The sequence below is a fragment of the Anabrus simplex genome, chromosome 1, assembly GCF_040414725.1.
Source record: "Anabrus simplex isolate iqAnaSimp1 chromosome 1, ASM4041472v1, whole genome shotgun sequence".
In the NCBI taxonomy this organism is placed as follows: Eukaryota; Metazoa; Arthropoda; class Insecta; order Orthoptera; family Tettigoniidae; genus Anabrus; species Anabrus simplex.
The window spans coordinates 235,341,898-235,366,209 of NC_090265.1; the positions used below are offsets into that span (position 1 = coordinate 235,341,898).

At 37.9% G+C, this 24,312-nt stretch overlaps 1 protein-coding gene across 1 annotated transcript in view; it reads right to left on the reverse strand.

Annotated features, from left to right (window-relative positions):
- The window catches only part of LOC136864374 (transducin beta-like protein 3), a 157,975-nt gene that overhangs the window by 86,298 nt on the left and 47,365 nt on the right, over nucleotides 1-24,312 (reverse strand). Inside the window, exons 5-6 of the mRNA XM_067141294.2 lie at nucleotides 16,237-16,404; nucleotides 3,380-3,552 (exon numbers count right to left, since the gene is read on the reverse strand). Of these exons, the coding sequence (XP_066997395.2) occupies nucleotides 3,380-3,552; nucleotides 16,237-16,404 (341 nt within the window). The remainder of the gene's footprint in view (nucleotides 1-3,379; nucleotides 3,553-16,236; nucleotides 16,405-24,312) is intronic.

Genomic DNA, 24,312 nt, shown 5'->3' on the forward strand with positions numbered 1-24,312 from the left:
ATCTGCTTTATGTCAGACCGACACAGATAGGTCTTATGGTGACTATGGGACAGGAAAGAGTTAGGAGTGGGAAGGAAACGGCCGTGGCCTTAAGTAAGATACAGTCTGGTGTGAAAATGGGAAACCACGGAAAACCATCTTCAGGGCTGCCGACAGTGGGGTTTGAGCCCACTATCTCCCGAATACTGGATACCGGCCGCACTTAAGCGACTGCAGCTCGGTACAGTTGTTTTAAAGATGCTCATAAAACCTGTAAGTTTGACACTATGAAAAATTGTTTATAGAATCCTGAAAACACATTTGTTGTAAGAAATTAGTTCACTCAGCTGTAGGAATATACGAGAAGAAGAAGTCTTAAAATATTCTTCATAGTATTCAAGAACGTAGATACAATTCAAAATTCACAGTCTTGATGAGATGTGGGCATATATGCATAATGTTGTTGTGGTAGAGGAGAAGAAGTCATTATATTCTTCTTACCACTGCGAAGCGTAGATACACTTTAAAATCATTCACAATCTTGATGAGATGTAGAATTGAGCATATATGCAAAGTACTGCCTTAGTATACTAAGACAATAATATTTACCTATTCTCTGTCTGTTCCTATTAACTGTAGTTGTCCTTGCATTTGTGTATTTACTTTATCTTTCCTTTGCTTGTATATTATTTTATTGTTTCCATTTAAATGTGTATAATGTTACCATGCAGTGCATTTCAAATTTAAAATTTTTCATAGTGTCAAACGTATAGGTGTTAAGACCATCTTTAAAACAACTGTGTTTCAAATACTTTGTTCTACACGCGATATGGCTGAAGATGACCTTTAAATAGGTCGAAAATAGTCCCATTAAATGCATAAATAATAAACACTGTTTAATTTGTATTGAAAAGGTGGAATAACTCACTTATTATTTTATTTGGTTTAATGTAAGTTTTGGTCACTACTTTCCTTAACATGTCTTATCCTTTTCAGTTGAAGGAATTTGGGGGACAGTCTCACATCTTCGATGAATTAAATTAATCGAAAAAGCACTATAAGACTTTTGTTTTGGGGGCACATAACCTTAGCATATTACATGTAAAATAACTCGTGTCACTTTAATTTTCTTTGTTTGCCTGCCCCTGGTAGAATGGGACTATTCCACTGGAATAAGGGAATCTTCAATTCCGAAATATATTTCTTATTTTTATTTATTTACAGGGTCATGTCTTTAGAATCCCCTTGATGTCCCCTAGCTTAATTGCATTTCCTAAACTGACATTGTTTAACACTTGCTTCTAAAATTTTATATTAGTTTGATATCACCTTTAAACCAGTCAGGGTTTATTTGGCACATAGGACATCACTTGGGTTCTGAGGGCAGGACCACCAACTCTCCCGTGCCTGCGAGCATGGCAGTCAATTCGGTCATCTTCAATTATTTGTAAGTGTAGCATCTTGATGACAACGATGACGATGATGATCTTGTTCTCTGTCTGTTCATATTAACTGTAGTTGTCCTAGCATTTGTGTATTTACTTTATCTTTCCTTTGCTTGTATATTATTTTATTATTTCTTTTTAAATGTGTATAATGTTACCATGCAGTGCATTTTAAATCAAAATAAAATTTTAATTCTTAGATTTACTTTAGTAATAGGAGAGCTTGAATGTGTTGTAATTACATTCATTATTTAATTTAATGTAAATGTACATAAATATATCCAACTCTTGTACCAATTTTTTATGCAGTTGTGTACGAAGTGAGATGAATCTTTGAAGCGAGTTATTACAACAGAACAGCCTTCCTGACATCAACCTCATCAAAGGAGTTAGTGACAGGAAATGAATGATGTGTCATTTGATATAGCCTATTCCTGTCGAATAGCAACAAGGGGTCTGTTAGGTATTACGTTCCCATCTGACAGACGAATGACCATCAACAGTATCATACCCCTCACTCCATCTGAGCACTGTAAAAGGTTTGGAATTTAATTAATCCTTTTCGCACGTAATCTAGTGATTAGAAATTGTATACCACCACCACTCCAACCCTGCCTGCCAACATTTTGATGGTGAAATTTTTTTGACCAACAGGACTCAAACTGGCTACCCACAAAGTCACACCATATAGATCACACCTTAAGTCACTGGGCCCGAGCCACGGAACCGTTCCGTGCTTCGTCTCAGTAGACGAAACGCCGGACCACAGAACTGTTCCGTTGTCTCATTTTACTACGTAATTCAACTTTTCCTCAAGAGATGGCAGAGTGAGTTGCATTTGTGATTTGTGTAAGGACTCTTTCTTTGCAATGTTATATGCTCTTTGCTAATATATATCGATAGTGTGCTTTGTAATATTAGTTTGAAGTGGGCTATCTCTAGCTTTGAGATTCACTTGTAAACAAGATGGCTGCCAGTACAGAACTGATATTTACCGATATATGACCCCTTTTAGTAAGTAATGATGATTAGGAATGTAATTTTTTAGTGAAATTAGTAGTAATATTAGTACTAGTGTGAGCAACGCTCCTGAAGAACAAATAGATGTGGAAATCGAAGAGGAAGTGCAACGAGAAGACTGTGTTACAGCTCAGCAGGCGGACTGAGTACGGTCCCGTGATGCTAATAAAAGAAAATGTTTTACAGTATTCCTTGTTCCGCAGTGTGTGGTATGAAAGCCTTTTGTTTTCATGTATATTTAAATTTTTAATGGTCTTGTAACTAAGAAATTTCTCACGATATGAAGCAACACTATATTTCCTCCAAAATAATCCCAGCGCCAATGCAGTTTCAATCCAAAAAATATGCAGGGCTCAATGGGTTAATGATCGTGCCCAACAACTTCAAAAAAATTCAGGGTTGCCTGATATGCAAGGCCATATAATACTTGGGCCAATATGGAATTTAACAACTAATAATGCTTCAACTATAGCCTGGATGATTAGAGTTAATGATTTACAACATTGGTAATGTGAATGTGAAATTTGACCTTCTGTAGCATGCAAGTTTTATGTTTTAGCTATTGGAGAAAAACTGAATAAATAATGTAATGTAATATTTAATATAACATAACAATTTGGATTGAATAATATATTTGAAAATATTTAACCCCAATAATTTATTTATTTATTTATTATTGACTTATTTTATATGGAATGGCTCGGGCTATGAAGCCTGCTTTTATGCCAAACCATGTTGTACAAACTGAAATGTCTTATTAAATTCTTAATTCTATGTTTACTTATTGAAATAACTTAAATAATAGCAAAAACGTAATGTTGCATATTTCATAGCTACTATGATTTAAGGAAAAGTTCAATTATGTATTAATTTTGTAAGTCTATCGTGTTTGGTTTGGTTTTAGATGTATCTTAATGTAGCAAGATGAAAGTTACCTCTCTCCCCAGCAGTTGCCACATGAATACCCTCTTCAGATTCCTTCTGCCCCAGCAATGACAACGTATCTGACAGTAGCACCATTCCTTCCAAGCTCTCATAAGCTGGCAGAGTTCGAACTGCAGCATATTTTTGTAAGTCCCACAGAATCATCACCCTGTCTCGACCACAGCTATCCAGAAAAAAAAGAAAAACAACAAGCATGAAGCATATATTTCAATAAAACATTAATAATTACACCTTCATTAAGTACACAATGAGATAATTCAAACAAGGTTTCCTGCTAGCCCGGGAGGGTATATATAGCAAGTGGAGATGTAATTCTCCCCTAGTACATCGGCACTATAATGGAGCTTATCAAAGGATAGCTTGCAGTGGTGTCGCTATGGCGTGCTAGCCGGCCAGTGTCTTGGGAAGGTGCGGTATCCAACCGACGAGCCTATGCCGCACTGGGGCGAAACACTGGTAATTTTTGACGATTGAGTTTCCTGAATTTTATTAAGGTTTCCTGCTGTTTGCTCTAGCTCAAAAGTCTAAGATGTAAGATAAAAGACTCTGTCCAGTGGAGAGTTATACAGAAATGAGCACATAACGCTGGCAGCATTTTCTCGTTGGATAGCAATCAGGAATTCTGTTGAAGAAGTCTCCAGTAACTGAAGATAACTGTTTGCCAAAATTCATTAAGTCAACGCAATTAAAGCTTTTAAATCGGTTTCATATAAACATACCAAACTGACGAGTACACCACCAACTAGGCTAATAGCAACCCAGATATAATTGTATTTTAATCCTAATGAAACTATTATTGAATATACACATAATAGCCTATGTATGCCCTCCTAATTTTAATAATACTCCTGGCTATTTTCTCTTTTCCTACACTGAGATTACACACTAGGTCATTTTAAATTCCAGTGTACACCCAATCTTAAATACAGCAAAATGCTGCTGTAATGATTGCCAATATAACTGGACTTTTCTTTGGTGCAAGGGGAACAATACCCGAATCTTTCATGACATGACCACAAAAATATCAACAGTTGAGAAATCTTCAAGATGTGATAGTTTGTCTCAATAATTAAATACTCTGTCTCCATTCTTCGACATCACTTATATGGAATTCATGTCATTTAGCATGCTTAATTATAACCTGTATCTTTTTTTTTTTTTGCTAGCAGCTATACGTTGCACCAACACAGATAGGTCTTATGGCGACGATGAGATAGGAAAGGCCTAGGAGTTGGAAGGAAGTGACCGTGGCCTTAATTACGGTACAGCCCCACCATTTGCCTGGTGTGAAAATGGGGAAACCACGGAAAATCATCTTCAGGGCTGCCGACAGTGGGATTCAAACCCACTATCTCCCAGATGCAAGCTCACAGCCACGCTCCTCTAACCGCACGGCCAACTCGCCCGGTATATCATTTTTTAAGATTAATCTGATTCATCATCTTTCATAAAATAATATTGTGTATTATTCTGTGTCATTTGGTAAACCTGGAATGTCATGATCAGATAAATCAATTCAGAATTGTGAAATTATTTTTTAGGCCCCTTCCCTTTTCTCTATTTTTGTATTTTAATTTTTTTTAATGAATTTCAAACTTTCAGTATAATAAATTAATATTTAGTCCTTTTGCCTACATATAACTTTAATTTTTAAAAATAACTGAAATTCATCCTGTTTTAATCATCGAGCATTTTGCAAAACATGTTCTTATGCAGCAAACCCCAGACTCATTACAACACAGGCAAAACTAGCCGATTACAAATATCAGGGGAACGTATGGAAACTACATGACAATTCTGATCAGTGGGTTGCCTACCCAACAACATGTGAAGATTATGATGTGTTTCTTCAAACAGAGCACAGCATTATGTAGGTTTAATTTCTTGAAAATAAAGCAAATTAAAGCCAATTCGCTGTGCAATATTGCCTCAGGAGGACATTAATGTTAAGGTACTTGAAGCAACGCAGGTGTTCAGTACGGCATGGAGATCACTGAAATAAAATCATTGCAGACTGCTTTAGAAAAGCTGAGTGGTTTATGCAGAAGACCACATCACAGAAAGTGAAGTGTTAGGTGATGTAAAAACAAAAATACAGGAAGGGCTTGTGTGAAAAGTTGGATGTGCCAACAAGTGTGAATCTTTTTTTGTAATACTAATCAACCTGTTCAATATATTATAATATTGTCACATTTAAAATATCTTCATTAATTGACAAGTTATTTGTGGGACATGTTTCGCTCCCTTATAGAGCATCATCAGCCAGATCTGAATCTCGAATAATGGTTATGTTCGTAAACAATGACTCCAGAACTATTGAAACATTTTTTCATAAACGTATTAACATGGGCTTAGTAGGAGATATACAATAAAATTGTGGTAGAATGAGTTATTCTAAAATACTTAAAACAAGTAGCATGTTTTATATCTTTGAAATAGGTGAAATTCAATCTTAAGAACTAAATTTGAAGGTTTCTTTGTAATGAGATTTGGTAAAAATGTTTTATATCCTTTAAGGACAAGAGTCTATAAAGATTCAAATATCTCATCAATTTTGAAAACAGTGACTCAAGAACTATTAAACCATTATTTCATAATCTCAAACTTAATTTACTAGAGTATCATAAAATCAGAATCTATGGTGACATGTCTTAATAACTTGGGTTTAGTAGGAGAGACACATTCAAATTGTAGTAGAATGAGTTGTTCTAAAATATTTAAAACAAGTAGCATGTCTAACATATTAGAAAGACTTGAAATAATTTTGAGAACTAAATTTGAAAATTTCATTGTAATGAGGTCTGATGAAAGTTTTATATCCCGTAAGGATAAGAGTCTATGAAGATTCAAAAATCTTGTCGATTTGATAATTGTACTTGTAATAGGATAATACTGACCTTCATAAGATTTAAATACTTGTAGTTATTTGACCACGGCGAGTGCTGTTGAATAAATAGCTCTTGTTGACGTCGGTGACTATACGTTGAAATTGTAGATTTAAAAGGTGTGATTGAAAGGGATGTAAATCGACGATAGTGGTTAAAAGTTGTTAAGTAGTTTAGCTTGTAGTAATTCCCTCCAACGGTCGTTTGAAAGTTTGGTGTTAGCTAAGGTTGTATGGCTACTGCTTGCTGTTCCGCCATACTTGAAAGTTACAGAACTGGGAGTGCAGAATATCAGTTTCTTTATCTAAATGTTCCATTTCACTAGTCAGAATATTCAGAAACTTGTTAATTAAAAATCTAAGGCTAGAAAATGATGCCTTGCTTATAGCAGAAATATTTGCAACTTATGCATTAATTAAAACTTCATCTTTGAATGGAAATTTGTGTACCATGTAGTCACATGATGAAGAGAAACACTTTCTAACAGACTTACAAAATATGCACTTTTCCTCAGACTTCCAAGTATTCACCAAAACAAACGCAGAGTTCCCTATCATCAGATCATAATCATCCTTTCGATTTGCTGGAGTAAGGTAATCTACATCAAGGAGAGAGGAGGAGCTTTTAATAATGTGGTTTCACAAACCTTGCCATCACATTCTTCAACAGTTCCTCCAAAACTGACTTCAATAAGTGGATGTGCGGCATACTTGACTGAAGAGCTACGTTTGGCTTCTAAAAGATATCCATAAAACTTGAGAGAAAAAGGCAAAAGGATTAATGTAAATTTGATTAAAGGAACATGAACAGTCGTTCTTCGCGTGACAAATCATGCCTCATAGTGTCATCAGTAGTTTCATATTTTTGGGTGAAACTGATGAATGGCTTTTTCTTTTAACTGAGGAGTGTGGTGAAATGTTATGACAATGCTTCAACTTTTCAGAAAAACAAGACACAACCAAGACACATCTGCACTTAGACTGTGCTTAGGAATTTTGTAAGTCTTCAAAGTTCCCATCTGAGAATCCTTACTCACAATTTTGCTCCTGAATAAAGTAACCAAAGCGTACCACTGCAGCAAAATCCTATCTAAACACCTTAGTGATAACCATCGAGTAGGTACATGCTTCAGAATTTTCCTGACCTCTGTGTTGTGTAAAGTCTGAAATTCTCTGAACTTTTCTTTCCTCTTTGCACTCCTTTTCAGATAATAAAATATATCAATTATACTTTGATCTACATTTACAGGCAAGCACACCGCACGCTTCTCTGCAGCAAGATTAATTAGGTGACAAGAGCAGCCTACGATGATTATGTTACTATTTTCCCGCCTCAAACATCCTACCACAACATTCTTTAATCCTACCATTACTGGAGCATTATCAGAACCAAGAGCTAGGCAGTTTTTTAATGGAATGCAGAATTCCTGAAAAGTTGAGAGCAAAAGATTGGCAATGTTAGCTCCAGTAGCATCCTCTTGTAAGTTAGGCACAGAGAGTAGACAACTCTCAATTTCACTGAGTTCAGGCCTAAAAAATGTTACAACAATAGGATATATTTTCAAGACGCTTTTATTGCTACCATCAGTAGCAACAGAAAATGCATTCACCTGCAAATGTGAAACAATTTTCGCCATGCACATTTCTGTAATGCTAGCCGCTGTTTTCGTTCTAGCACACCCATTTCGTTTAGTGATTTCCAAATCAGGAAACATTTTGTGAAACAAAAGCCCCGCATGGTTAGCATAATTTACAGGCAGGTTATGTTCTACGATAAATGACATAAATAAAGCCTCAGCATTCGTCACAGGATTTACATCTTGGTTTTTACATGAAAAGTTGAGTTTCTAGTTTCTTTCTACACACTGGACAACCTCCTTATGTCTTTTCATTTGCACATGTTTGAGTATATCGCACTTCCTGCCAGGTACAACTGAAAAATCACACCTACATTCAGTACAGAATGTGAACGTTAGTCTCTTCCTAGATTCAACGAAACATGGAAACTCTTCCCTATAAGCACTTTTAACACGGCATCATATTTCTTTTTTGACATTTTGACCAAAACAAATATTAAGACATACAACCAAGAAGCACTACTACGCGATGTAGCATGAGCACTTATGCAGGTCCTGCCCTGGGTAGATGTCGATGGTGTCCTACTTCTGAGGTTAGGTTACTCGCTTGCGACTTCCACTTCCTATTATTAAGCTATTTGAGTATTTGACTGCATTATAGACCAAAGAGGAGCATATGGCTGGCCACCATGCCCTGTACTGCCATCTGGTTGTAATTATTAGAACTACTAGTGACCAGCCATACTCAACCATGTATCAACAGAATGAGGAAATGCATGGGAGTTTAAAATAATACAAAAATTACTGAAACTGCTCTGGAAATCGGGGGATCGGTCCTGGCGATCGGGAGAAACGATGAAAAATCGGGAGTCTCCCACTTAAATTGGGAGCGTTGGCACATCTGACATACAAGGAAAGACAGAATTAAAAATGAAGATGTACAGAAATTTTTAAAATTTAAAATTGATTCCGTATTAGAGAAAAGTAAAGAATAGAGACCTGGACTATGACGAAAGCCACTATGAGAAGATTAGAATAATCTGAAATGTGGGTCTACCGTTGCATGTTTCATATCAGCTGGGTAGACAGAATACGCAATGAGGAGGAATTGACCAGGATATGTAAAGAAAAAGAACTGTGTAGGGCTGTTAAGATCAAGAAGCTCTCCTACTTTGGCCACATCATGAGGCACCCAGAAACTTACACCCTCCTTCAAATACAGTAGAAGTCCGTTATAGCGAGAATTCATAACAGCGAAAAAAATTACTCGCTATAACGGATTGTCGTTATATCCGATTTTTGTATAAAAGTCAGAAAACCCTTCATGCACTTTAAAATTGGTATGAAACGGCAATCAGTTTGTTCAAAACTTGCGTTTCCGTAGATGATATCCACACTACGGCTTACTTGTTTGTTATTTTTCGTAATCCGATACTACGTGCAAGTGTATGTTAAATTTTATTCTGAAAAAAAATATAGTACCGTATATCTCCGAATCCAAGATGAACCCCACTATTTTCCTTCAAAAAATTTAAATCAAGCTCAAAAAGAAGTTTATAAAATCATACGAATGCCTTGTCTTACAGTAGGCTTACGCATTTTTAGACTCCGAACATTTACTTTCGTCACGCCGTATTTCTTTATTTTTTGCGGCTGCACAATTATTTATTTCCGCGGGTTTAAGGACCATTAACTTAACATTGGCATCATAATACCGAAGAGAACTCGTTGAAAATTTTACGGCAATACCTATTCCATGCGTCTCTACAATACAACGATCCATCAGGAAATTATTCTTGCTGTCTATAAAACTGTTATTTTTTGCAGAGTCAGATATAACCGGCTGCCGCTACACACACGTCTCACTTGCCGGGTTCGGCCAAATTTAGCGGCTAGCGATGTATTGGCCTAATCGCGAACGTTAAAAGTCAACGAACAAGTTTATTGCGCCACGGTATGGCCATTCCACCCTTGCGTTTTTTGTGCACATACAGGTAGATCTCGTTATACGTGATAGTTATGTTCTGCGGAATTGCCGCGCATACCGAATTCACGTAAATCGAGTGTCATTTTATATGTAAAATATAGGGTTAGGTTTCCGTTTACTCTCATATTAAATTTAAAATAGCAGATTCTTAGTATTTTACAAGAAATAACCTTTATCATGTTTATGAAACGCATTTTAATACAACTTTTACACACTGAAAAACTGAATACTAAAACACAGTAATAAACTAAACTCTGCATACAAGCTCTTCACATTAGCTTGAATAGCAGCTCCAGAGGGAGATATGTGTTGTTGGTTGTGATGCTCAATCCAATCCATTCTTTCCATCGCTTCTGAGCGGGAATTCGTCACTCTAGTCACACTTAAGTTAGTAGAAGATTGAGCAGTTTTTCGAATTGATTCCGCATTGTCAGGAATAGTTGCCACAGTGGATTCACTTAAGTCCCAAAGCACGCTGAATGTCAACAATACGCTCACCTTTCTCATAGCGATCCAAAACTTCTGTGTTTCTAACGAATACAGCATTGGTACACGCTTCTTTCCTTCAACAGGCACACTTTCTCTCCTTTTACCCGGCGTTTTAAATACGAAACCTGTCAAGTGCAACATGATAGCTCTACTGACCAGAACTGACGATTCACGTCTCGACAATCATGACAGAAGAGATGCGCTTGCCCCGTTTAACCTTGGCGCGCGACGTAGTGTACGTTACAGAGTTCAACTCGCATGTCTCTGTACCCACCTTAAGGCATGACAGCTTCCATGTACTGTTAACAGATGGCAGCACTAGACTCAAACACTAAAATCGCGTATATGCGAAATCGCGGATAACGAATCCGCGTACAACGGGGTTTACCTGTACCTCACAATTTCATCTTCGACTTCTTTAAAGCGTCCTTGTTGCGGGCCACTGAATGCATTTTTTTGTACATTACGCATTTTTTTTAGCTCTTTGTCTTCACGCTAACGCCAAATATTGGCTTTAGTTAGGCCTATGCCGTATTTCCTTGCGGCTGCACAATTATTCTACATTTCCGAGTTAATTTATAATTGGCATCATAATATCGACTAGAACCCGTTGAAAATTTGCCAGCAATACCTTTTCCACGTACCGTATCTTTACAATACGACTATCCATCACGAAAATATTCCTGCTGTCTATAAACCTTAATTTACTAAGCGTCAAGTACAATAGACGCGTTATGACTGCCACTGAGTAGCCATGGCTTTTCTAAGAATTCGAAGGGTCGCATGCTTTGATGCCATTCTGCAGATTTGAGAAACACACAGGCTCTGTACAACCGGTTGTCGCGGCTAGCGATGTGTAGTAAAGAGGCAGTCGTTTATTGTCAACGAGTTCTGTGCACATGTGAAAAGAAGCAGCGTGGTTACCGCGGTAGTTGCCAGTGGAATCCATTAATTTACTGTCAGGCTGCGAATGCAACAACCCTTGAGTTTTCGCATGAGATTCTGAGAAAAAAAAAGTCTTGGATTCGGAGAAATACGGTATCACTCCAAGAGATTTCTATGGCAAAACACTTCAGCTTTCTTCTTCAAACAGCGTCACCTAACCTAACCGCATATATAGCCTATCATGAAAACATATTTGAAACGCATGTAGAGAAATAACCTCCTCGCGAAAAATTTACATGTAAATAGCCGTAACTTGACGCGAGAAGATATGAAATATTCTCTGAAATCAGTGATGTACTCTGCCATATCTTGAGGTGTATCACATTCTTACTTAATTTCTGTATATAACATTAAAATTAAGATATCATTTACTTCAATCATTATTTTTAACGAGTGAACAACTGCTATTGGCCACGTTATTTACGCATTTATCACGAAAACGTGTTTTCCTCTTTCATTTCGAATTTCTTTTATTGAACAGCAGTCAATGGGTATTACCAAATACAGTAGAGACAATACACGACACTGAGCGAGATATCAAGGGACAGCTATTGGAACTCACTCTAGCGGATAGACCTAAACAGTACTGATTCTCTCATAAGAGCACATGCATTCTTGTGTGAAGTTTTTGGTGTTATTTATGCGTTTTCAGTGAGTTGACATAATTAAATAGTAGCGTGTGTCATTCCTTGATATCTCCTCTCAACATGAGGGGAAAGGTATGAGCTGTGTTTGGCTGCAGTAATTACGAAGTAGAGAAAAACGCGCGGTCGTTCTTCAGGTTCCCTCGTGACAAGAACATGTAAGTAATATTGTGTTTGCATATATATATATATAATATTCTTCCAGTGACAGAGATTTTTATAGTACTTCATAATCTTCTGACCTGCTCGACCCATATTTTAACTGGCATAAAATGCAATACGCATATTTTATTGTATATTGCAGCAGTTAACCTTCAATACCGATGTGTTGTAGGTGTGATCTGTGGGTTTTGAAATGTCACAGAAGTGATTTGGATAAGGTGTACAAGAAAGAAGGGACGTTACGCTTATATAAGAATTATAAGATCTGTTCAGATCATTTCCAGGCCAGCGACTTTAAAAATCCTCGACTATACAGCCAAGGGTATATTACATTTTTACTCTAATTGTACGTAAATATTCCTCAAAGCATCACTATCGACAACATTTTCATACTTTTCTTTCTTTAATACCTCGTAGATTAAAGAAGAAATTTTATAGATTTTCTTTCTGTTAGTAGGCTTCATGTCAGTGGCGGCTCGTGGCTGTAAAGTATGGTGAAGAGCTGTTATCCGTTCGGTTTCGAGTGACAGATTTAGGAACTTCTTTCTTTCTTAATCTGCTTACCCTCCAGGGTTGGTTTCTCCCTAGGACTCGGCGAGGGATTCCACCTCTACCGCCTCAAGGACAGTGTCCTGGAGCTTCAGACTCTGGGTCGGGGGATACAACTGGGGAGGATGACCAGTACCTCGCCCAGGTGGCCTCACCTGCTATGCTGGGGAAATTGGAAGGGATAGACAAGGAAGAGGGAAGGATGCGGCCGTGGCCTTAAGTTAGGTACCATCCCGGCATTTTCCTGGAGGAGAAGTGTGAAACCACAGAAAACCACTTTCAGGATGGCTGAGGTGGGAATCGAGCCCACCTCTACTCAGTTGATCTCCCGACGCTGTGTGGACCCCGTTCCAGCCCTCGTACCACTTTTCAAATTTCGTGGCAGAGCCGGGAATCGAACCCGGACCTCCGGGGTGGCAGCTAATCACACTAACCACTACACCACAGAGGAGGACAAGATTTAGGAACTACGTGTTGCTTTTGGTTGTTTTGTACTCGTACCTCATACCTGTGACTGGCGGAGGGTCCAGCACGTGACCACGATTTATTGAATTTAATGTTTCGTCATGACCACGAAAAGCTAGTTCTTGCTTACTTAAATAGAGCATTGTATCAATTACAAACTGAAGGAAAATCCTATTTAAATGTACATTTTCACTGAACTGTACAATTACAATATACAGTTTGGCATTTTCCTTCAGGACATCAGAGATCGTATTTTGGTTTGATTCCAATGTCTTGAAATCTAGCTGCTGTATTTTATGTTCTGCAGAGTCTGAGTTCTTATGTAAAGAACGTGTTATGTTCAAAAGGGCTGAAAATCCTTCTTTATTCCATACGTTATTTTTATTGATAAAAGGCAAGCAGGCCCAACAAAACAACTTCTGTAGAGCTGGAGAGGAGCACAACCATAGAAATCCCTTAAACCACGATCGTTTGAAACTAAGATTGTAAGATTTACCGGAATGTTTCAGTTTTTTTGTAGCACAAATTTGCAGTGATTCAGTAGGGCGATCAAAACGTAGAACTTCATTCTGATCTTCGTTTCTCCAACGTGAAAATGGTGTTTCTAAAGAAATACACACTGTCATAAACAGGATACATGTTTAAATAAAACAGCACAACACTACGAATGAACCACGATGCATTAGTACTCGTACTTTACATAGGATGACTCAGCGAAGACAAAACATTCCGATCTTCCCGCAACTTCACTTGTACATTTCGCACTGAGTTGAGTACGCGGGTGACGTCACGGTTGTCATGGCAACCGCCAAGGCCAAGCGGCACTTGGGAGGTAAAGTCAACTGCTGAATCTCTCGTCTTCACTCAAGCTCACGCGCTGTACTGTGGGTGGCCAACAGCCGGCGCTTTCGTGAGTTCCCCTGGTTCTCATCAAGTAATGCGAACTGCTGGTGCTCCAAACGCCGTACAAAAAACATTTTCTTTCCGTAAAACCAACAAATGTCATAAGAAAAGTGAATTAAAAAATCATTCTGGTAAAAATAAATGGTGAAGTGGCACTTCACCTACTTCACCTGAAAAGCCGCCCCTGCTTCATGTTAAGAGGAAAATTGTCCAGCTTTTAAATGTTAATTCATTGCATCTTGTGTGCAAGGAATGTGCCGATATTTTTATTGACAAGTGTCTTAATGTGATCATACAATGTTTTTAAAATGAGAAAAAAGACAAATCCAACCGTAAACGTTCAGGCAGGAATGCTAAAGCTAAAAAAGTAATGCATAAATGAAAGATCAAGCCATTTCACAGCAGCCCATTTCATATCTTCTTTATGTGTCTAATTTCAGTCTTTGAATAATAACCTTTTAAATAATTATTCATTCATTTATCCACAATTGCTTTAGCAACTTCGAAGTTAATATCTCAATACCACTTTCTTTCTAGACGTAATTTATTTATCCATTTCCGTATATACATTTCCATTGATATTTGAATTTAGCGCGATTTGTACAGGTCAAGTCACTAGGAGCGCCACCGTCGAATTGTCTCCCATTTTAGCAAGGCGAAATCCGTAAGTGTCGCGTATTGTCTCTACAGTATTTGGTATTACTAATAAACTCCAACAGCGCCTTTGAATGTCAACGAGAGAGCTCGCAAATGCACAAAGTGAAAAAGATATACCATACCGAAGATGATCGATAGCATTTTGTTGCAAACATTTCAGTTTTCTTATTCAAACCGTGTCACGTATCCTAACTTAACCGTACTATACATGTGATGAAAACACACTTCAAGCGCCAGTAGAGAAATTATACCTTTCTCGCTATAAATTTTCATAATAGCCTTTGCGTAATTTAACCAGACGCGACAAAATATATACTAACCTCTGAAATCAATTAAGCACTCTGCCATATCTCAAGGTGTATCCCATTCTTACTTAATTGCAGTATTTAGCCTCAAAATTAAGCGGTCGTTTAGTCAGCCTTAATTTTAACGAGTTAACAACCGTTATCGGTCACGTTATTTACGCATTTATTACGAAAATATGTTCTCTTTCATTTCGAATTTTCTTTACGGAACAACTGTCGACGGATGTTACTAATCGACTCCGACATCGCCTTCGAATGTCGACGAGAGAAATCGCTAGTACACATAGCGAGGAAACGATGCCGAAGGTAATCGATCGCATGAAATATCATCGCTGGGGTGCATAAATATCGGTAACGGAAAAAATAGCGCGTGCTTAATCGCTCGTAATAACGGATGCGCCAGTGATAGGGTTCTCGCTGTAACCGAAGGATGATACAAAATTTAATATAGGATTTTTGAAGGGACGGGAAAATGTCGTCGCTATAACGAAGTTCTCGTTATATGCCGTACTCGCTATAGCGGACTTCTACTGTAATTATAAAAGGGAAGATCAAGGGGAAGACAGGTCCTGGGAGACCCCACACGTCTTGGCTGGAGATCCTGCGATGATGGTTCGATCAAACAACTATATTGTAATTCCGCACAGCCACCAACAAATCTAAGATAGCCACAATGATCGCCAGCATCCGATGATAGATAAGAAACTAGAAGAAGAATTAGAGAAAAAGAGATTGAGGTGGCTTGGTCCTATTAAAAAGAATAAATCAAGAAAAATGTCAAATTAAACCATGGAATTACAAATGATACGAATAAGAAGCTGAGGAAGAACCAGATTATTGATGGATCAGGTTAAAGAAACATTCTTCAGCTCATTCCAGTATTTCTAGGGTCTATGAAGTCAGCTTAGTTCATTTTGGATCCTGACTGGGGTTTTAAGACTGGATGTCTATTCTGATGCCACATGATCTGTTAAGGTGAAAATTCTACTGCAAGATCCACTGGGATTCGAACATGGACCATCAGTTGAACCACTGTGCTGATCAAGTCCAGATGGATTTGGTATGGTTAAGAACAATATAGCAAAGAGACCTGTACTGAAACATGGCAATGGATATGGAGTGGTAGAAAGACTGGAAAGGAACTCAACCTGATTGTATCTGTAAACTGGAAAAATGATGATAATGACGAAGATTCTCGATCCAATGGATCATTTGCCTTCTCTACGTCTAGAAACAGATGAACTGTTACTTGATCATAGTTGTCTTATATGGTTTCTCACCTTATGGCATGCTTCTTATCACTGTGAAATAGTACTGCTGTAACTTTGCTGAAATGTCCAGACAATGTCATTCGCAGCTCTCCACTATCTGTGTCCCACCCTCTAATAGCTGCATCATCTGCTGCAGCAAATACCAATCCAAAATCTGTATTAGGATAACACACGATGCTGAAACAAAACACGCACAAGTAGATGTTAAATAAATACAGGACTAAACGAACAATAAATATGAAAATCTGGAGATACATCATAGATAGGAAGTTTAGGACACACAGACAGAATAAACATCATGAAGATTAAAAGAGGACAAAGGGAGCTACATAAAAAGGAGACAAGAACAAACAAGGAAACAAGTCAGAACAAGGAAAAACTCCACATTTTCACATACAGCTATTTTAGAGATAAGCTATCTCTTCATCAAACCTAGTTCTCCAAGATGTCAATCTTTTAAATCTCTAATGAGCTCAAATAATGACTACTGTCAGAGAGAGATGGTTACTGAATCATATGTCTTGAAGTAATAAAAGGGCACCAGTATACATAAGGTTCATTCCAACACAGTCCCTGTACCAGTACATGGTCTCCTTGCGCATGCGCAATACGAAAAATCCTTTCCAACGCAGTCAAAATTGCGTTCATGTAATCATCCGTGTACTGCAGTCAGGCGTTCCAACTAACTCTTTGCATCGATCCCTGGCGGTCAGAACTAGTCCACAGTCTAAAGCATGTACTGAGCCGTACACTTCTTTGATATGCGCAGAAACACTGTATCGTTGCCTCCTGCTGTACGCTGATTTCTTTGGAGTTCCTTAATCAGCTGTTTTTATGCACATTGCGCGCTCTTCTCCCATCAATAAATGAATCAGCTGTTTGGTTACTGATGTTAGGATGGATAGTGACGACGATTTTTTATACTCTTCGTCCAGTTCATCCTTTTTCGCAAAAAGAAAAAGAAATGACAATTATTTAGGTGACGGTAATTAAACATTTTTCTTTAGTTATTTATGTATTGTGTTACGTTAGGACTATAGTTTATGAAGGCACAAAAGCTACCAGGATCATCGCCATAAGACCTATCTGTGTCAGTGCGACGTAAAGCCCCTAGCAAAAAAAAAAAAATAAGCTACCAGGTGAAACAAAATATAATTGAAATACGATGTATTTTTTCAGATGAAACTGTTCCTCAGTATAATGAAAATGAGTTTTTCGAGCATTTCCGCATTAGCCGAGGAGTTGCTCAAAATATTACAAATCGATATGAAAGAAGTGAGCATCATAAAAGACATTACGGGCAATATGGAAAAATATTGGCATTACACCACGTTAGTATAGTAATTGCGTTACTCCTATTCCTTGGAGTTCATGAACTAGAATCCATTCCAACACAACCCAATCGTGTATCAATCCCGGAACCGATACGAAGTCAGCGCATGCGTATAGAACGGTATATGGATGCGTCCATGTACTGACAGCAAACTGCATGTTGGAAAGAACCTATATATGTGTGCTTAAAAGATGAAATCCTTATGATCAAATATCCCATATGGTTGTTGCCAAACACAATCTTTCTCCAACCAAAACTAAAGATATTTACTGTATTTACTCACATAATTTTCCCAACTGTTTAGCAATTTTTAGCTTCAAAAGCAGAAGGAGGGGAAAATAAATTTCATTATGAAAGGTTGTTCCTGTTCATGAATCTACGCTGCCACCCTCTGCTTGCTTTATAAACTGTGTCTTGCTTTCCTCTGTGATCTCCAGCAACATTAACCGTAGCATTTTATGCGCACCTGAATAGCCATCATTTCTCAATCCAGTTATGTATTTTAACAGTTCTTTTTCAATCTCTGGACAATGGCCTGATTTTAGTCCATCAAACGATAAGGTTGTCTTCACGGAACACTAAAACTGTTCTTTTTTGTTTACGAGTCATGTCTCAGATGTCACTGTAGCAGGTGTGCTGAACAAAATTATTGATGGTAATCCTTTACCCATAGCCTATTTCAGTCAGCTATTGAACTGTAATAAACATAATTATTCGGTCTTTGAATGTGAAGCTCTAGCTCTTCTAAACATTGTTTAACATTTAGATGAATATTTAGAACATAAATCCTTTCTTGTTAAGACAGACAATCAAGCTCCTTACTAATGCTCCAAAGAGTGGACGCACCATCAGGTGGCTTTTAAGATTTTTGAGAATTAAGTTTTACTTTAAAGTTTACTACTGGTCCACAAAAAAAAACCTTGGTAGCTGTAGTTGATGCCCTTTCTTGCTTATTTGATATTCTCACTGATGAACCAGTTCTTGATTCAGCTCCTGCAATCCCTTTGCCCTCTATACATTCTACTACTCAAATTAATGCTGTCTCTTCCTTGATTGACTTCCCTCTCACATTTGATTCTTGTAAAACTTACCAATCTCAAGACGAGTTTTGCAAACAAAAAAAATGTTGGATGTTGCTAATTCTGAATATCAAGGTCCCTTTACTCTTATTAATGGTTTACTAGTTTATAAACCTACTCGCAAATCTTCTCCTAAAGATGTTCTACCTGCTAACTTGCAACCTATGGTGTTATCTTACTATCGCAGTTCTCCTGTCAGGGGCACACCTTAGTGTTGCAAAAAATTTCGCTGCAATTTCGCTTTTCTTTTTTTTTCCCAAATTCATAAATCCATTCAGAAATGTGTACTTGTGAACAACTACAGACTATGAATCTCATATTAGATCCGTATTGACGGTTGAACTTCTTACAAAATTGTACAAAATTACGTTGATATCCTCCTGGTCAATACTATAATATTTTACATCCAATTAAGACAAAACTTTTCATAGACATGTTTTAATAATGATGTTATTGGCTTTACGTCCCACTAACTACTTTTTCGGTTTTCAGAGACGCAGAGGTGCCGGAATTTAGTCCCACAGGAGTTCTTTTATGTGCCAGTAAATCTACCGACACAAGGCTGACGTATTTGAGCACTTTCAAATACCACCGGACTGAGCCAGGATCGAACCTGCCAAGTTGGGGTCAGAGGGCCAGCGTCTCAACCGCCTGAGCCAATCAGCCCGGCTAGATATGTTTTACATGTGATAAATATCATTTTTGATCCGTAATGATATTTCATTGGAATAATAACAATAAGTTAATTTATTAATTTGACCACCTAATCAATACAATAAGTCTTGTCTTAGTTGATTTACATTGACATGTTAACTAAAATGGTACATGTTTCGCCTTGTATTTAGGCATCATCAGCCATTATCTTCACCTTAAAATATGTAAATCAGGTGCCTGATTCTATTTTAAGGTTAAGATAATGGCTGATTATGCCTAAATACAAGGCGAAACATGTACCATTTTAGTTAACATGCCAATGTAAATCAACTAAGACAAGACTTATTGTATTGATTAGGTGGTCAAATTAATAAAGTTATTGTTATTATTCCAATTAGACATGTTTTGATGCAGCATAGGATCATCCTCAGTAAGCCATGTATAATGAATTAAAAATATCAGGCACATAAATGAAATGTTACTTAAAAAGTATTTTCTTAAAAAGCATGATGAAAATTAAAACTGTGATATAGTAATCGTTAAAACAATCTTGAGCTGGAGGCCTTTTTGTTTCAATGTTTTTGTTTTGGGACTTGGTGTAGTTCAACCAGTGTCTGTAATCTGTTGGCTTAGTTGTTATGTTCAGACATGGGCTGATATACGTAAGCTGTTATTGAAGTTGAACCGTGTTATTTCTAGTGTTACGTGGCCCGCTTGTATCACTCGTGTTCTCTGGCTACGGAGTCCAGCTCTCGACTAACTTGCTCCCCCATTTCCCCACTCCACCTCCTCCTAGCAACATGTCTTGAGTCTCGACTGCAATAGTACACAGGATCGCCGGACCACACGAGCTCTGCAATGCCATTTCACTGCATGAATTATCCCCTGATCCATCGGCTGCAGAACCGAAGTAGTATTTGGAGGCAAATGGAGAGACACGCAATTAGGAGATGAGCAACTGTCTCTGATAAGAAGAATTCTCCTCTTTTCAGCCTTCATCTGAAGTTCCAGGCACAACAGCCACTTGTCGAATATCACGGATGTCATCCATGCCTTGATGCTATACCTATCACAGGGCAGATGTTGCAACCCATTGAAGCACATCAGCTTCCAAAACTTCCCAACTATGAGAGGCTTCAGCTTATCCGACCCCTGGAGTTTGTGCACAAAAGAGCAGTTATCCATTCTTGCCCTCAAAACACTTATTTCCCTTGAATTCGAGGGTTTTGTCCGGCACTAATTTGTAGAATAATGCTGTCTCATCTGCATTATAAATGTCTGCCAGCAAATATTCTTTCAAGGCACCTGGTAGTCTCCAGCTGCCATTAAGACGCAACTCTCCTTAAGGCATCATTAGCCCCACCACTTATAACACCGAGCTCGATAGCTGCAGTCGCTTAAGTGCGGCCAGTATCCAGTATTCGGGAGACAGTAGGTTCGAACCCCACTGTCGGCAGCCCTGAAGATGGTTTTCCGTGGTTTCCCATTTTCACACCAGGCAAATGCTGGGGCTGTACCTTAATTAAGGCCACGGCCGCTTCCTTCCCACTCCTAGCCCCTCCCTGTCCCATTGTCGCCATAAGACCTATCTGTGTCGGTGCGACGTAAAGCAACTAGCAAAAAAAAAAAAAAAAAAAAAAACCACACTTATAACCTTGTGGGAAATGCCATATCTTTCCCGATACCTTATGGAGCCAATGAGTACTCCCCATGAATTCTGGAAATCCAAGCAAAAGTGCGAAGGATCGCGCGTGCTCACATAATAGTGGACCATTGATAGGGATGGCCTGTACTTCAGCAAATCACGTATATATGGCTTTGTCCACCTCCTCGCAGTCAGCTATCCTCATCTTTTTTCGCTGTGGGTCATGGGTATCAGCACCTATATTCTATTCTATCTTACTTTTCTGTTTTAGAAAAGTAGATAGTGTTGAAGGTCTAATGTCATACTTCCTTGCTATTTCTCCTTTCTTTCCTCCTTTTTCCACTTCTCGAAGTATTTTGCTTTTTGCTTTCTTCTTCTTCTTCTTCCTCTTATGACCACATAGGATCCCTTTAGTCAGTCCGTCGTTCAGGTCTCTTTGAAGGGATTGTTCGGGCTTTGCGGTCCTTCCAGTACTTCTTCAGACGCTCCGATCTTCGTGCCCTTTCCTCAGTTGAAAATGTGCGTGTTGGTTTGTTTTGTGTAAGGGTAAAGCGGAGGTTTGTATTCTTGAGTTTTGTATTCAATTTTATCTTATTTTTGGTGTCTTCTGTTGTAAGGCCTATTTCCTTCAGATCCTCTCTTACTTCTCTGATCCATTTACATCCTGTTGTGGTATTTTTTGAGACGAGATTGTGTTGTACTAGTTGTTTCAGAAGTCTCGAGTCCTGCATCCTCATGATATGTCCAAAGAATCCCAGTCTCCTCTTACGCATAGTATCTGTAATGGGTTCTAGCTCTTTGTACACGACTTTGTTAGGTATTAACCGCCACTGTCCATCTTTCTGATATTTTTTGTTGATACAGGTTCTTCCAATCCTCCTTTCAATTTTCTGAAGTCTGTCAGTCTTTGATTGTTTATTCAGGTAAAAGAGTGTTTCTGCTGCATATGTAGCTTCCGGTTTTATAACTGTGTTGTAGTGTTTTATTTTTGTATTTATTGATAGACATTTCTTTTTGTAGATATCCCATGTTAATTTTTGTGCTTTAGCTAATCTATTTGTTCTTACTTGGATTGAGATTTTTTCATTTAAGTTATGTGTTATTACTTCTCCAAGATATTTAAACTGAGTTACTATTTTGATTTTATTACCATTTATGGTGACTTCTTTTAGCAGTGTTGGTTTTTGGGGCATAATTTCTGTTTTTTCAAATGATATTTTGAGGCCAATTTTATTTGCAATGTTTTGAAGTTCTGATATCTGGGTTTTTGCTTCTTTTATGTCCACTGCTAATAATGCTAAATCGTCAGCAAAACCCAGGCAATTTGTTTTGATTTTTCGGCCAATCTTTATTTTGGGGGGACATTTTCTAAACCATTCCCTCATTACCATTTCTAGAGCACAGTTAAATAATAGTGGTGAGAGCCCATCTCCCTGCCGTAGTCCAGTTTTAATTTCAAATGTCTCTGATGTTTCACCCCTAAACTTCACTTTTGACTTGGTATTGGTGAGAGTCAATTTTATCATGTTTATTAATTTGGGGTGTAGTCCAAGGTGTCTTAAAATTTTAAACAGAGATTCTCTATGGATGCAATCATAAGCTTTCTTGAAATCTACAAATGTTATCACCATATCTCTGTTTCTTCTCCTGTTATAGTCCATTATCAACTTAAGACTCATGATCTGATCAGGACAGCTCCTCCAGGGTCTGAAACCTCCTTGATATTCTCCTAGTTCTTTCTCAAGTTGTAAACTTATCCTATTAAGGATGATTATTGAAAATATTTTGTATGTTATGTCTAGGAGCGAGATTCCCCTGTAGTTATTAGGGTCGGTTTTGTCCCCTTTTTTGTGCAGAGGATGAATGAGGGCTGTTGTCCAGTGTTCTGGTAGTTCTTCTTTAATCCAGATAGAGACAAGTTGTTGATGGAGGGCAACTTTTGCTGAGGTTCCTGCATATTTCCAGATTTCCGCAAAGGTCTGATCTTCTCCTGGCGCTTTGTAGTTTTTTAATTTATTCAGAGCTTGGTAGACTTCCTTTATTGTGGGGGGATTGATGTTTTCTGGTGATGTTTTTATCGGGGTGTTGGTGTCCAAATGAAGGAGTTCTGTAGGTTCCTCACAATTTAAAAGCTTGTTGAAATGTTTAGCCAGAATTTCTGCATTGTCTTTATTGTTATGGGCCAGCTTACCATCTTCATCCTTCATCAGTAGGGTCGGGGGTTCATATTTTTGGAGCTGCTTTCTGAAGGTTTTGTAGTAGTCCCTTGATTTAGTTTTACTGAACTGTTCTTCAATTAACTGCAGGGTGTCCTTATGATGTTGTCTTTTTATTCTTCTTAAGACTTCGGTAGTTTCTTTTCTCTGTTTTACTAGCTTTTGATAGGATATTTCTGTCTTTTGGGACTGATGTAATAGCCATGCCTGATGTCTTTTCTCCACTGTTTCATCACATTCACTGTTCCACCATTGGTGTTTTTTACGTGGTTTAATTGGAGCTAGGTCTTCTGCAATTTGTTTAAGGTTGTGTACTAAGTCTTCAAATTTGTCTGTGATTTTTATTTTTTCAGTTGCTTTCTGGTAATTTTTGTTGTTGATTAGCTGGGTAGGATCTATTTTTCTTTTAGTTTTAAGGGCTTGCTTTTGTTGTCTCCTCTGGGGAGTGAGTTTAATTTTAATTTTAACTACGTAGTGATCTGAACCTGTGTCTATTCCTCGGAGGACTTTGACGTTATAGATCTCTTTGTGGTGGTATTTGTCCATGCAGACGTGGTCCAGTTGCCATTCTCCTTTAGTGTAGTCAGGGTGTTTCCATGTTTTGAGTTTTTGAGGTTTCCTCTTAAAACATGTAGATTTTGAGATTAAATTATGGTTTCTACACAGGTCAACTAGTCTCTCTCCATTTTTATTTGTTTTCTTGTGTGCTGGCCATTTTCCGATGATGTCATGGTATTTTCTTTCTCTGCCTAGTTGAGCGTTGAAGTCGCCTATTAATAATTTTATATGGTGTTTGGGGATGTTATCTATGGTCTGGTCCAATAGGTCCCAAAATTCTCCTGTTTCCTCCTGGTCTTTTGAGGAGTTGTTTTTATCATTAGTGGGAGCATGGGCATTTATTATAGTATAGATTTTATTAGATGCCTTTAAGGTGAGCGTTGAGAGTCGTGGAGACTGTGATCTGAATTCTTGAACTGAGTTTATTATTTTAAGGCTGACCAAAAATCCTGTTCCAAATTGTGGGACATTCTTCATCACTCTCTTCCCGGGTATACCTTTATAAAGTCTGTACCCTTGAGATTCCAAGGCATCCTGGTCAGTGTTTCTAATTTCCTGTAATCCCATGATAAGAATTTTGTGTTGGTCCATTATGTCGGT